Source organism: Protopterus annectens, chromosome 1.part2 (assembly GCF_019279795.1).
Source record: "Protopterus annectens isolate FY-2018-M chromosome 1.part2, PAN1.0, whole genome shotgun sequence".
Taxonomy (NCBI): domain Eukaryota; kingdom Metazoa; phylum Chordata; order Ceratodontiformes; family Protopteridae; genus Protopterus; species Protopterus annectens.
The window spans coordinates 110,449,796-110,462,716 of NC_056727.1; the positions used below are offsets into that span (position 1 = coordinate 110,449,796).

A 12,921-nucleotide genomic window follows, 5' to 3' on the forward strand; every position below is an offset into this window, starting at 1 on the left:
TATATAATGAGCTATAAGAATTAAGCTGGACCATACTATCCCAGAACAAAGCAACTGGACATACACCCATACATTAATATAAAAGTTTAACCTGCTACACTTCTAAAGTGATGATTATACTGTCCTGGAAAACAACAACTCTCCAGTTTTTCTCAATATCTGAATGGTGGAGAATCTTTATTGATTCTTCATTTTTTAAGTTATATACAACTTGGATGCCTGGCCTATTTCATTTATTAAGTTTCTACTTCCTTTTTTTATTTTTAAGTCTCTCTTATTTTCATAGTTACTTTTTTATAGAACAAAAGAAAAAACATATCATGTAGTTCACCTGACTCAAATTCTACAACATGTGAAAAAACCCTGACTAATGCACCAATGAGAACTAAAAGATCCTGCTAGCTTATTAAACAAAAACTGTGTTAAAACAGCCCTCAAATGCCATTAACATTTGAGCTGAAACACCATCAAAATACATCAAGAAAGTCTGGCATCACTGACATTAACAGAAACGTCAGAGGGGCAAATCAGATTAAAAGGCTATAACCAGTACTGCTAGTAAAAAAAGAACATGTCAGCAAAGCCTTTCTGGTAGTAAGCTCCTGCAAATACAGTTCTCTAACACTACAGTCAATGTCCCTGAAAAATAAAATAAGCCTGTGGATCTAGGATCAAGTGAAGCCTGCATTCTTGCCTTCCAGATTCAGGCTTTAACGAGTGGTGGGAAAGGTTCCCATAAAATATGCTCTTTTCTTTCTGAAGTTCAGCTATTCTCTGTCTCATATCGCCTACTTAGAAGCAATCTCTGCTTGACTTACAAAGCCATGTCTGACCCAGCACTGTTAGAAATGCTACAGCTAAAGAAATCCCAATCCCTCTACACCACATGTTCCAGAGACCTCAGTCTCATTACCACAATCAACAGAACATGCTGGAGGGGCAGGTTTATAACCCAGAAACTACCCATGCTATGGAATAGACTTCCCATACATGTCAAGCAGAGCACCTCATTAGCCCTCTTCAACAGAAATCTTGATGAGTGGATGGGAAATAGAAAATTCACCCCACGGATCACTCCAGTGGCTTTACTCGACAGAGGCACTGGGAACTAAGGTCGAGTGGCACAATGCCAGGGTAATCCTATGGGCTAAGCTTGTAAAGGCTCCAGGGCCATTAGCCTAGTGCACACCTATGAACCTATTAGTGCTTCTGGTGCTCTGCTGATTGGCAAAGCCTAAAAGAACATTTCTGTGGAATGGCAGGAAGAGCAAAGCACTTGACAGTAGTAGGAAGAGGAGTTAAGAAAAAAAATTCAAAAGACAAATGACACTTCACTCCTGATTTTCTTAATTGTACAAATATATAAATGCTGAGTTTCATTAACGAACAGTTGAATATATCTGGTGGCAAAGAAAGAAAACAAATAAAAAAATGAAGAACCATGCTTTGTTCTACTAATTATACACGACTACTGATGCAGAAGGGGCTTCTAATGCAAAATAAGATATCACAGAGTGCCTCAATGACACTGTGAAGATTGGGTGAAGGCTGCCAGCCTAGCCAGATAGAATTTTATAGATAATTCTGTCATTTGTAAATATTAATGTAAACCACAGGCTTGTGTCTTAAATGGTAAAAATAGTGTTACATATGGAACTGAAAACAATGTAACAACAGCACACTCTACTGACCAAGGAAAGCATGTTGTGAACCTTTGATGTAAACAAGGCTCCCGCCAGTCTAGATGAAGGAATTCTTGCTATTGCTGTAAGGCTAGAGTTAATGGCCAGAATTTACATGCATAAATGTCCTTTATTGATCTGGTTTCTGCCCAGACATGAAAAATGTAAACGTAGTTTCTGTTAGTCTAGGAACCCAGGGAAGTGTGAAGAATGATGTAATGTGATTTTAAAAACAGAGTGAATCAGAGAGCATTAAGCATTTTTGTCCTGACTATCCAACTCATCAGTACTGTCTTGCTCTATATGTAAGTTTATCTTAGATATGTGTTTTCTCTTAGCAATAGCTAGAAACTAGAAAGATTAGACTAAGTGTTTTCTGTGACGTCAGAACTGTACTACTGAATTACTTTAAGTATTTCTCTGTGATCTCTGAACTCTTGACTAACACCATGTAGTAAAAAGTATTGTCTTGTGTTTTTAATTATTTATTATTAAATATTTTTAAACTCTTAACTGTGGCTGTTTTGTGTAGAGATAATTTAAGCTCTAGAGTACATTGTATATTTATAGTGCTTGCTGTCCAAGTCACTCCAAATAAGCCTTGCTGTTCCAGTCACACTTACCATCTGGATAACAATATTGCACAGTATAATTGGACACTCTTTCATAACGGCCTTTTAGTAGCTGATAAATATTACTGGGTGATGGCAAGTGGTACTACCATATAGTCTGGGTAAAAGGGGCACAGCTGAAGAACATGCACCAGTCTTCCCCAGAAGTGTCTGTGTGGTTGTATAAACTCATCTCAAAGTGTGTGTGCATCAGCTACTTGGGAAGGGACACGAAGCACTGGTTGGACAGAGAAGGTGCTGGAGGTTTTAGCTTGCCCACTAGGCTGAGATCTGGACCCTATAGCTGTGCCAGTGGGGAGTCTTACTGGGGACCCGAAGAGCAAGGGAGCAACCAGCCCCGGACTGTGATATCAGTGTGCTCTTAAGGGAAATTGCACTTTACTGTGTGTATTTGTTATCCTTTCCTCCTATATGAGATGTCCCTCACTGGTGTTAGTGGTGAGGATTGAGGCTCCTTGATTGCTGGGCCAGGGCACGGGCGTCACAGACACATTACCAAAACTCAACAGGGACTGCTTTACAAGAAGTAGCTTGCATTGATACATATTTTTTAAGGACACCGGACTATTTAATTTAAAGCACCATCTCCCCTCAGCAAAACAGTAGTTAACAGCCTGCTGTGAAAGGTCTTTTAACATATTTTCCAGACCAAGTTGCCAAACACTTATCTAATAGTCAGCAGCATTATCTGTTTACCCTCAACAAATAACGCTTTAAAAATAAAGTACTTTTTTCAAAAATTAGGCATCATTTATCAACAATTTCCTAACCTCTGGAACAAACTCTGTAATACTGAATTCCCAATGTTCTCATTTATTTTCAGACAGGAAAACTACCTTCACTGAAGTATCTGTTAAGGGGATCTAACATTAATATTTCTGGTGGGGGCATGTTGCTGATGCGATCCACATCCTAGACAGAACTCAAGATCCTCATCGGCACAGTCGGCATTTTACATTGGTAATACAGCACATCATTATCAAGTCACACACCAAGCAGACGAACCATTTGTTAGTATACTAACTTGAAACCTTTATGATGAAGTTCACAGGGAAGTGAGGTAGGAAGAAACAGTTCCAAGTAACTGATGGCCTTCTGCATAGTGACATCAAAGGGGCACATTAAAGGACGCCACTCTTCCAACATCTCTGCAGTGGCATCATCTGGGAAATACCTAGCAAAGAAAGATCAGAACAAGTCAGTACAGAAGCATCTCACCTGTTTTTGCAATATTTTAAAAAGCAAAATCATCAAAACTCTCTGGACAATGCATCAGTTGGTAAAATTTGTCAGGTACTTAGCAGTGACTCTACTGTGCACGTTTACTGCAATGCATGCCTTCTATAATTAGCACAATTGTTGAACGGATAACAGTTTTTACCTTACTACTAAAAGGTTTTACAATATTTCATAAAAGCAGCTATTATCTATTACAATAATATGCTCAATACAATCTAACTTTGAGGACAATCAATAAATCAAACAACTTTGGAACATTCAAAACCAAGAAAGTAGTTTTGTACCTACCATAAATGTAGATGTTCGAGTGCTAATATAGCTGCAGTAATCACAGATGGGTTTTCTGCCGTCAGGCGGTCCCTCAGTCGGCCGAATTCCAAAGACTTGGTCCGGCGTCGGTTGTTGTCGCTTTCTCTTGTGACGTCAGTGAGGCCAGAGTATATAAGACACAGCCGACGCCATGTTCTTCAGTCTTTCTTTCCCCAGATGTCAGGTGCCCCCAGAAGGAAGGCAATACATAAATAATGCTTATATGCATATACAAGCAATGCAATATAATCCAAAAACAGTGGTTGCAAGCAAATAAACCATAGCAGGATAACCCAGTCAGGTAGTATGAAGAGGTTGTTAGGCCCCATGCCTTTACCAAGTGGGGAAGGAGGGAGGGAAACCTGTACTGCAGCTGTATTAGCACTCGAACATCTACATTTATGGTAGGTACAAAACTGTACTATGTTCATCGTGCATACAGCTGCAGTAATCACAGATGGGTAGAGTCCCAAAGCTATGCACAGGGTGGTAGGTACTAGGAGGAACTGGGTTGAGCCAGAATGCCCTGCAAAACAGCAGTGGCAAAGCCTGCTCTTGTTCTGGAATATAAAGGCAGGTGGTAGTATTTTGTGAAGATATGTACAGAACTCCAAGTGGCTGCCTCCAAAATATCTTTGGTAGGAACTCCTCTGAGGAAGGCTGTAGAGGTAGCTGTGGCCCTGGTGGAGTGTGATCTGATACCTGTAGGAACAGATTTCCCATGATAGGAATAACAAAACCGTATGCAGTGGCCTATCCACTTGGAAATGGTCTGTTTTGTAACTGGCTTCCCTTGAGCCCCTACAGCATAGGACACAAAGAGTTGTTCTGATTTCCTGAAGGACTTTGTTCTGTCCAAATAATAACGTAGCTGCCTATGGATGTCTAAAGAGTGTAGCAGCCTTTCCCCTTTGTTTTGAGGATTGGGGTAAAAGGTAGGTAGGTGTATGGCTTGATTTAAAGCTACCCTGGATACCACTTTAGGCATAAATGATGGGTTGGTACGAAGGGAAACCCTGTCCTGATGGAAAATGAGAAAGGCCTGCACCGCCATGAGGGCCTGTAGTTCGGAAACCCTACGAGCTGAAGTGATAGCCAGAAGGAAGGCTGTTTTCCAGGACAAATATTGCAAATCTGTTGAGGCAGCTGGTTCAAAAGGAGGCAATGTTAATTTTTCTAGTATGTAATTAAGATCCCAGGCTGGTATTGGTTGCTTCCTTGGTGGTCTTATATTCTTAGCCCCTCTGAGGAACTGTCGTAAGAGTGGGTGAGAAAATAAAGGAGGATCCGTGTTGAATTCTGCCGAAATGGCTGAGGCATGGATTTTTATGGAAGAAAATGAAAGTCCACTGTTCAGCAGCTCAGCTAGATACTGTAATAGCTGAGGCAAGTTCAGTTTTCTAGGGTCCTGGCCTCTTTTCTCATTCCAAGAGCAAAACCGCTTCCATTTTGCGGAGTAAGCTTTTCTAATAGATGGCCTTCTGGCCTCCAAAATGACATCCTGCACCTCCTTGGAAAGTAGGGTCTGTTGTGGTGTTAAGGAATTTTCCATGCAGCGAGATTGAGTGTTTTCAGCTGACTGTGAAGAGTTTTGTAGCTGTGCTGAGTCAGCAGAAGAGGCATTAGAGGCAGGGACCAGGGAGGAGTATGTGTTAGGCTCCTCAGGAGTGGGTACCAGTGTTGCCTTGGCCAATCTGGAGAAATCAGTATCATCTTCGGTTTGTCTGTTCTTGCTTTCAAAAGCACCTTGGGCAGAAGAGGCAGAGGTGGGAATGCGTAAACTGTCCATGCTGTCCAATTGAATGAAAGGGCGTCCACTCTCCAGGCCTTTGGATGAAAGGCCCTCGAACAAAACTTTTCCAATTGATGATTCCTGTGGGAGGCAAAAAGATCTATGTCTGGCCTCCCCCACGCTTGGATTATTTCTGTAAACACATGAGGATGTAACTTCCATTCGTGTGGATCTGTCATATTTCTGCTTAGATTGTCTGCCAGTGTGTTTTCCAATCCTGGCAAGTACTGTGCTTGACGTTCGATTTGCCATTCCAGAGCCAAGTTCCAAAGAGTCATGGCTAGTCTGCACAAGGGGGTATGAATGTGTTCCTCCTTGTTTGTTTATGTACCACATTACTGTGGTGTTGTCTGTTCTTATCAGTAATTGTCCTGGATGCAGGAAGTCCTTGAAAGCTGTAATTGCATTTATTACTGCTAGCATTTCTTTTTGATTGATGTGAAGGTGCTTTTCCTTTTGGGACCATTTGCCCTGAATGCACCTGTCCGTCATGTGCACCCCCCAGGCGTAATCTGAGGCGTCTGTGGTGATGACTTGCCTTGCTTGAGGCTTGCAGAATGGGAGGCCTGTGTTTGCTTGACATGCTTGGGCCCACCATAGAAATTCCTTTTGCAAACATGGAATTATTGGTATTATTGTTTCCAAACTTTGACTGTGTTGAGACCATAGGTTTTTTAGGTACCATTGAAGTTTCCTCATATGCAGCTTTGCACATGGGATTAAAAGAATGCAAGATGCCATGAATCCCAGAGCCTGCAGGATTTTCCTTGCAGTAAGCCTGGTACTTTTTGCTAGTATTTTGAAGTACTGAGATAGTTGCCCCTGTTTTTCTGGCGTAAGGTAGGCCATCTGGGTGTTTGTGTCCAAGTTGGCACCCAGGAAAGTTATTTTCTGAGATGGTGTTAGCCTTGATTTATCTTTGTTGATTGTGTATCCCAGAGAAAGCAGTAACCGTGTCACATATGCCAGATGTTCCAGAAGTATGTGCTTGCTGTCCGCTTGGATCAGGCAGTCGTCCAAATAAGGGTAAATTTGTATCCCTTGAAGTCTGCAGTAGGCAATCACTGATGCCAGGCACTTTGTGAATACTCTGGGCGCAGTAGATAAGCCAAAGGGCAATGCAGAGAATTGATAGTGGATTGAACCTGTAAGAAATCTGAGGTATCTTCTGCAGCTTTGTCTGATTGGTACATGCAGGTATGCCTCCTTGAGGTCCAATGTTACCAGCCAAAACTCCTTGCCCAGCATGGGAAGACGCTGCTGTAATGTGAGCATCTTGAATTTTGGTACGAGTAGAAATGTGTTTAGGATGGATAAGTCCAAAATGGGTCTCCAGTCGGTTCCTTTCCTTGGTACCAGAAAAAGTCTTGAATAAAACCCTTGACCTTGTTGGTGAGTAGGTACCTCTTGAATAGCTCTCATGCTTATGAGCTTTGAAATTTGCAGTTGTGCCTCTGACCTTTGATTTTGTGGCAGGTTTGGCATGCCTCTCATTTCTGGAAGAGTGTGAAATTGAAATTTGTAGCCTCTGTTTATAATGTCCAGGATCCATTTGTCTGTTGTGACAATATGCCAATTGCTTGAAAATAATGCTAGTTTCCCTCCCAAAGGTGCTCCCAGCTGAGACATGCTTGGCATGGAAATGAGGGAGTCACTGGGTTTGCTTCCTGTATTGTTGTGCACTGTCTTCGCCACCTCTTGGTGCTGGAGTTTGCCATTGTCGGCCTCTATATGATCCTTGTGATTGCACTCTGCCACTTGTGCGTCTGTATCTACCTCTTTGGGGCTTGTCAGTGGCTGGAAAGGACCAGTTTTTTGAAGGCCAATTTCTGCTAAAACGTGGTGGTTGGACCTGTAAGAAAGCTTTGACAGTTTGCATAGATTTGGCTTTTTCTTCCATTTTCCATAGTATCTCCCCAGCATTAGTACCAAACAGCACATCCTTTTGTAAAGGAGCATCTAGAAGTTTAGCTTTCACATGATCAGGCAAATTTTGCTCCCTAAGCCAGGCATGTCTGCGAATGACTGATCCTGTAGCAGCCACTCTACTTGAGGCCTCTAGGGCATCATAACCACATTGTAAGGTGTGTTTACCCACTTGCTCTGCACTATGCATCATATCCTGTAACTCCTTTAAATCTGGTTGTTCAGGTTGAGACATTTTGTTCCTTAATTGTGATAACAGGAACTGTTGATATTTAAGCATATGAAACTGACAATTTAAGGCCCTCATGGCTAGGGTGGCCGAGATATATACTTTTTACCCCACCTTTCTAAAGATCTTGATTCCCTTTCTGCAGGAAGTGGATTCTTGGCAGTGGAGGCCTTCAATCCCTTGGGGCCTTGTGAAATTGTTTCAGGGTCAGCATTATGGCTTTTGAAGAGAAATTAGTGAGAGCTGGGTACTCTGTAATACCCATCAGGTTTGACTGGTGCAGGAGGCAGAGAATCCGGGTTAAGACAAGCCTCCGGATAGACATCATCTAGTATGTCCAAAACAGGGGGTATAGCCAGAGGTCTGTGTTGAGGTAACAAAAGAAATTCCCCAAGTCTTTTCTTGGAATCTGAAAAGTCTTGGCCTTCCCAATGGAAGTGTTCCCTCAAGGTGTGCAAGGTTTCCCCAAAGGAAAAATCCTCAGGAGGGGATACAGAAGGAATGGACTGTTCTGCATCCAAATCCTCAAAGGGAGAGTAGAAGTGTTCCTCTGCATCAGAATGTTCTGATAAAATGGATCCCTGATCAGAAGAGGGAGAATCTTCCTCCACTCTGGGTCTCTTGTCTGGAGGGGGTTGAGAACCTCTGATAAGAGTAATTAAATCCTCAGCCATTTTAAGCATCTGTTTTTTAGGCATGGGACCTGGAGATGGGCCCTGTGCAACAGGCCTCGTGGGATGCCTGGCTGCTTTGGATTTAGTAAAGACCTTAATTGAAAAAGAAGATGAGGGCCTAAATACACCATGGGTGGAGGTGGACCTATCCACATTAGTAGGCTCAACATTAGCAGAGGCTTTGGTTGTAGTCTGGGAAAGGGCCGAGGTCCCAGCGGTCTCGGGTACAGAGGACACCGCCAAAGGAGTGTCATCGGTAGTCAGGGACCGCAAAGGCGTCTCGCTGAGAACCGGACCACGTGTAGCCTGTTTTGGCGTGGTGTCGGCGGGGACCGCAGGCCTCGCGTGTCGGTCCTTTTCCTTGCGTTTTTTGGACAAAACGGTAGTTGGAGTGTCCGACGACATTTTATAATCAAAAGCTTTACCAAAGTAGTGCTGGGCGAACTCCGCCCGACGCTTAATAGTGCGTTTATTGAAGGTAGCGCAAAAGCGACAGCACGAGACGTCGTGGTCTGGGCCCAAAGACTCCCTATGCTGTGGAATAAAATCCCGGTATATGTGAGGCAGAGCACCTCGCTGGCCTTGTTCAAGAGAAATCTTGACCAATGGATGGGAGATCGCAGATATACCCCAGGGATTACCTCAGTGTCACTGCTCGACAGAGGCACAGCAAAATAATGGGTATAGTTCCCCATACTAAAGGGGTGGCGTAAGCCACAAAACTATGGGCTAGGCTTGTAAATGCCCTCGGGCAGATAGCCTAGTATGAACCTATGAACCTATGATCCTATGAATGGAAATCCTTATGCGGTATTTGCTTCCCACAAGAAATACAATTATTAACTTTTTCTGACATCGGTCTGAGGCAAGAAAAGTTTTCCCAACGGGGTACTTAGCTTTAATGAAGACTTCGGTTTCCAAAATATTCGTAATTCAGGAGCTGGCCGACCGGCACTTGCGAACTGCTTCTGCTTCGGGCACCGCGCGGCAAAAAAGACTGAAGAACATGGCGTCGGCTGTGTCTTATATACTCTGGCCTCACTGACGTCACAAGAGAAAGCGACGACAACCGACGCCGGACCAAGACTTTGGAATTCGGCCGACCGAGGGACCGCCTAACGGCAGAAAACCCATCTGTGATTACTGCAGCTGTATGCACGATGAACATCATTCTGTGATGCTACCAATATACTATCACTTCAAATAACTGTCAGTGCCAGCTTACTCCAGTCACATAAACATACACATGCATAAAACAGGCATATGGGAAAAGACCATTATAATGAACAGATTAATCCAAATCAAGGTAAATAACTTGTACCTGGTTTGGAGGCAAGTGGAAAATTCGTTGTTAAAGGGGTTAAGTCTCTAAATGAACTCAACAAAAGTTTTTTTAGAGCACTTAGCATTAAAAATATATCATTATCAGACGGCTAAGTAAACACAAAATTATCAGTGTCGGAAGAATTCCAAATATAGCACAGTAGCCAGATGACCATCTTCTTTCATCTGCTTCTAAAGTGACTTTGGGTGACAAAATACACCAGGACTGATTAGCAAAAAGTTAAATACAGTAAACTCTCAGTTAACTGGAACTCCAACAACCAGAAAAAAAAAAAAATCGAAGAAATACAGTACAATGTTCATGTGTTGTACTTTCTGCTCCCCCCACCACCCCGCAGAAACATACCTTACGCTTTTAGAGTTTTAAAAGGGAAGACTGAAATAAATTCCCTCTCTCCCCAACCTAAGAACAAGTCAAACCAAACAAATAGTATAGGGTACAGTATTAGTCAGGCCCATTTTTAATAGTAACTCTCAAGCAACCAGAAACTACGGTTATCCAGCATCTACCAATCCCCATAGGTGCTAGTTAAACTAAGAGTTTACTGTAAACTGAAGTCTTTGTGGAGGTCTACCTCATGAGTTCCTAATTTTAACTCTATTTTTGAGTGACTTGTCAATGAAGGAAGAAGAGTGGCAAGTCACATGGTGAAGGTGGCGGGAACAACTGAAATGTAGACAATACTTAAGAGCAACAAGCCCACAGAAAAGAATGAGGCCCTTGGAAGCCATGAGTAGACTCCTGCAAAAGATTCAGAAAATTAACAGCAAGCTCAATAATTTCATCCATCTTTCAAATACCAAAGTGTAGGAGATGGAAAGTACATTAACACAGCACTTCAACTCCACTACAGAACTAGAACAGAAAACATTTGTCTAAGCGAGACTCAAACATCCGGAATTATAATACAGCAAATCATACAGATCTAAAGGATACAGCTAGAGGCCACTCTGCATCGATGGAATTTCAGCGTGTGTGGAAGGTACTGACTGCAAAACATTTGCCCTCTTGGCAAGAATGTCTGGGCTGCCAGAAAGAGTAATCAGAACAGAATGTGCCCATAGAGTTCCTGGGAAGAGAATGACATCCAGAAGAGCAAGACCAACTCTGGTAGTATGAAAATGTTTGCTCTAAAAGAACTGATCCTGTCATCAGGACGGAACCCAGGCTTACAATGGCAGAGGGTGACCACAGGATGGTTGCCTAGAACGATTACGTGACAGTCACCCACAGCAAAATAGCTTCATTTCCACCTATCACTGAATAACATCAGTTGCAGAACTTTTAAGTTCCTACCACCAGCAACACTAAAGCTTTTGTTCTCTGATGGTACAAAAACATTTCTGTACCAGGCAGAAGTCTTTGATTATTAAGATTCGTGGGGACGGTGATCACAAGCAGTCTAATGCATTTGAAAGCAGTCTTCCAAAAGGGATGTCAGAAGTACAGTTGTATAAGTAAACTTATCATAACAACAGATGTTCAAATAGTAGGCTGAAGTACCCTTAGGCAATATGGGGTTTCCTGCTAAGGACTGGACCAGCTGGCTTGCTTTCCAAAGCTTTAGGGCTTCTTTCACGTGATCTAAACCACTGCTATACACAACGGATTCAGAAAAATCCAGCAGCCAGGGCAGCAAATATTTCAGAACTTTCTTACCCTAGAAGAAAGGGAGGCGAGAGCCATGCCAGACAGGAACATAAATATAAAGGTATCACAACCTGCAAAAATACTACAATGGAGGTAGGCAGTGGCTACTGCAACAGGGATCTATTCAAATCTTTACTGTTATGCTTGTTTACTTACACAGCTGTAAAATAAACCATTCTTCAGTCGCTGTGCTGCAGTAGCCTTAAGGAATATGGGATGAATACCATAGCTTATGGAGTAACACAGGAGGAAGATAGATCAGAATCCAGGATCCCTTGAAGAACAGTTCTGGCAAAGTTTGCAGTACAAAAGTACAGTTGTGTACCTACCATAAATGTAGATGTTCGAGTGTATTCACTGTTGCAGTCATTACACTTGGGTTATCCTGCTGGCAGGCTACCCGCAGTTGGCCTGAATTCCAAAGTCTTGGTCTGGCGTCGGTTGCTGTCACCTCTTCCCTGACGTCAGTGCGCCAGGGGTATAAAAGATGCAGCCGACGCCATGTTCTTCAGTTTTTCCTGCCCCAGATGTCAGGTGCCCACAAAAGGTAGGCTGTAAAAATTATGATCATAAAAAAGCATGCACATAATCTTCACTACAAACAAATACACCACATAGGTTGTATAGAATAGATAGGAACATATAAGTCTCAGCAAAGGAAAAAGGGGGATGGTGGGAGGGTAACCTGGACTGCAACAGTGAATACACTCGAACATCTACATTTATGGTAGGTACACAAATGTACTATGTTCATCGTGTTTCACTGTTGCAGTCATTACACTTGGGTTGAATCCCAAAGCTGAGGTTTGGCGGCAGGGCCTAAATAGAGTTTGGAGTGGCTATGAAGCCCTGCAGAACTGCAGTGCCAAAGCCTGCTGGATTGAGAGTAGAGAGGTAAATGGTAGTGCTTTGTAAAAGTGTGCACTGAAGTCCATGGTGCAGTCTCCAAAATATCCTTGGTTGGTACTCCTCTGAGGAAGGCTGCTGAAGTGGCTGCTGCTCTGGTAGAATGTGGCCTAATGCCCTTGGGCACTGATTTGCCATGTTGTGAATAGCAGAAACGAATGCAATGGCCTATCCATTTTGAAATAGTCTGCTTTGAAATGGCTTTTCCTTGGGAACCTGCAGCATATGCCACTAAGAGCTGCTCAGTCTTTCTGAAGGCTTTAGTCTTGTCCAAGTAAAAGCGTAGCTGTCTGTGAATGTCCAAAGTATGCACAAGTCTTTCCCCCTTATTCTGTGGGTTTGGATAAAAGGTAGGCAAATGAATGGTTTGGTTAAGAGCCATGCTGGACACTACCTTAGGCATAAATGTCGGGTTTGTCCTTAGAGAAACCTTGTCCTGATGGAAAATAATAAAAGGTTCCACAGCCATTAGTGCTTGTAACTCTGAGACTCTGAGACTCTTCTTGCTGAAGTTATTGCTAGGAGAACAGCGGTTTT

The 12,921-nt window shown here is 42.8% G+C and overlaps 1 protein-coding gene across 1 annotated transcript in view; it reads right to left on the reverse strand.

Annotated features, from left to right (window-relative positions):
• PSME4 (proteasome activator subunit 4) overlaps positions 1–12,921 on the reverse strand; it is a 2,990,260-nt gene that overhangs the window by 2,498,176 nt on the left and 479,163 nt on the right. The window contains exon 5 of the mRNA XM_044055122.1: positions 3,339–3,488. Within this exon, the coding sequence (XP_043911057.1) occupies positions 3,339–3,488 (150 nt within the window). The remainder of the gene's footprint in view (positions 1–3,338; positions 3,489–12,921) is intronic.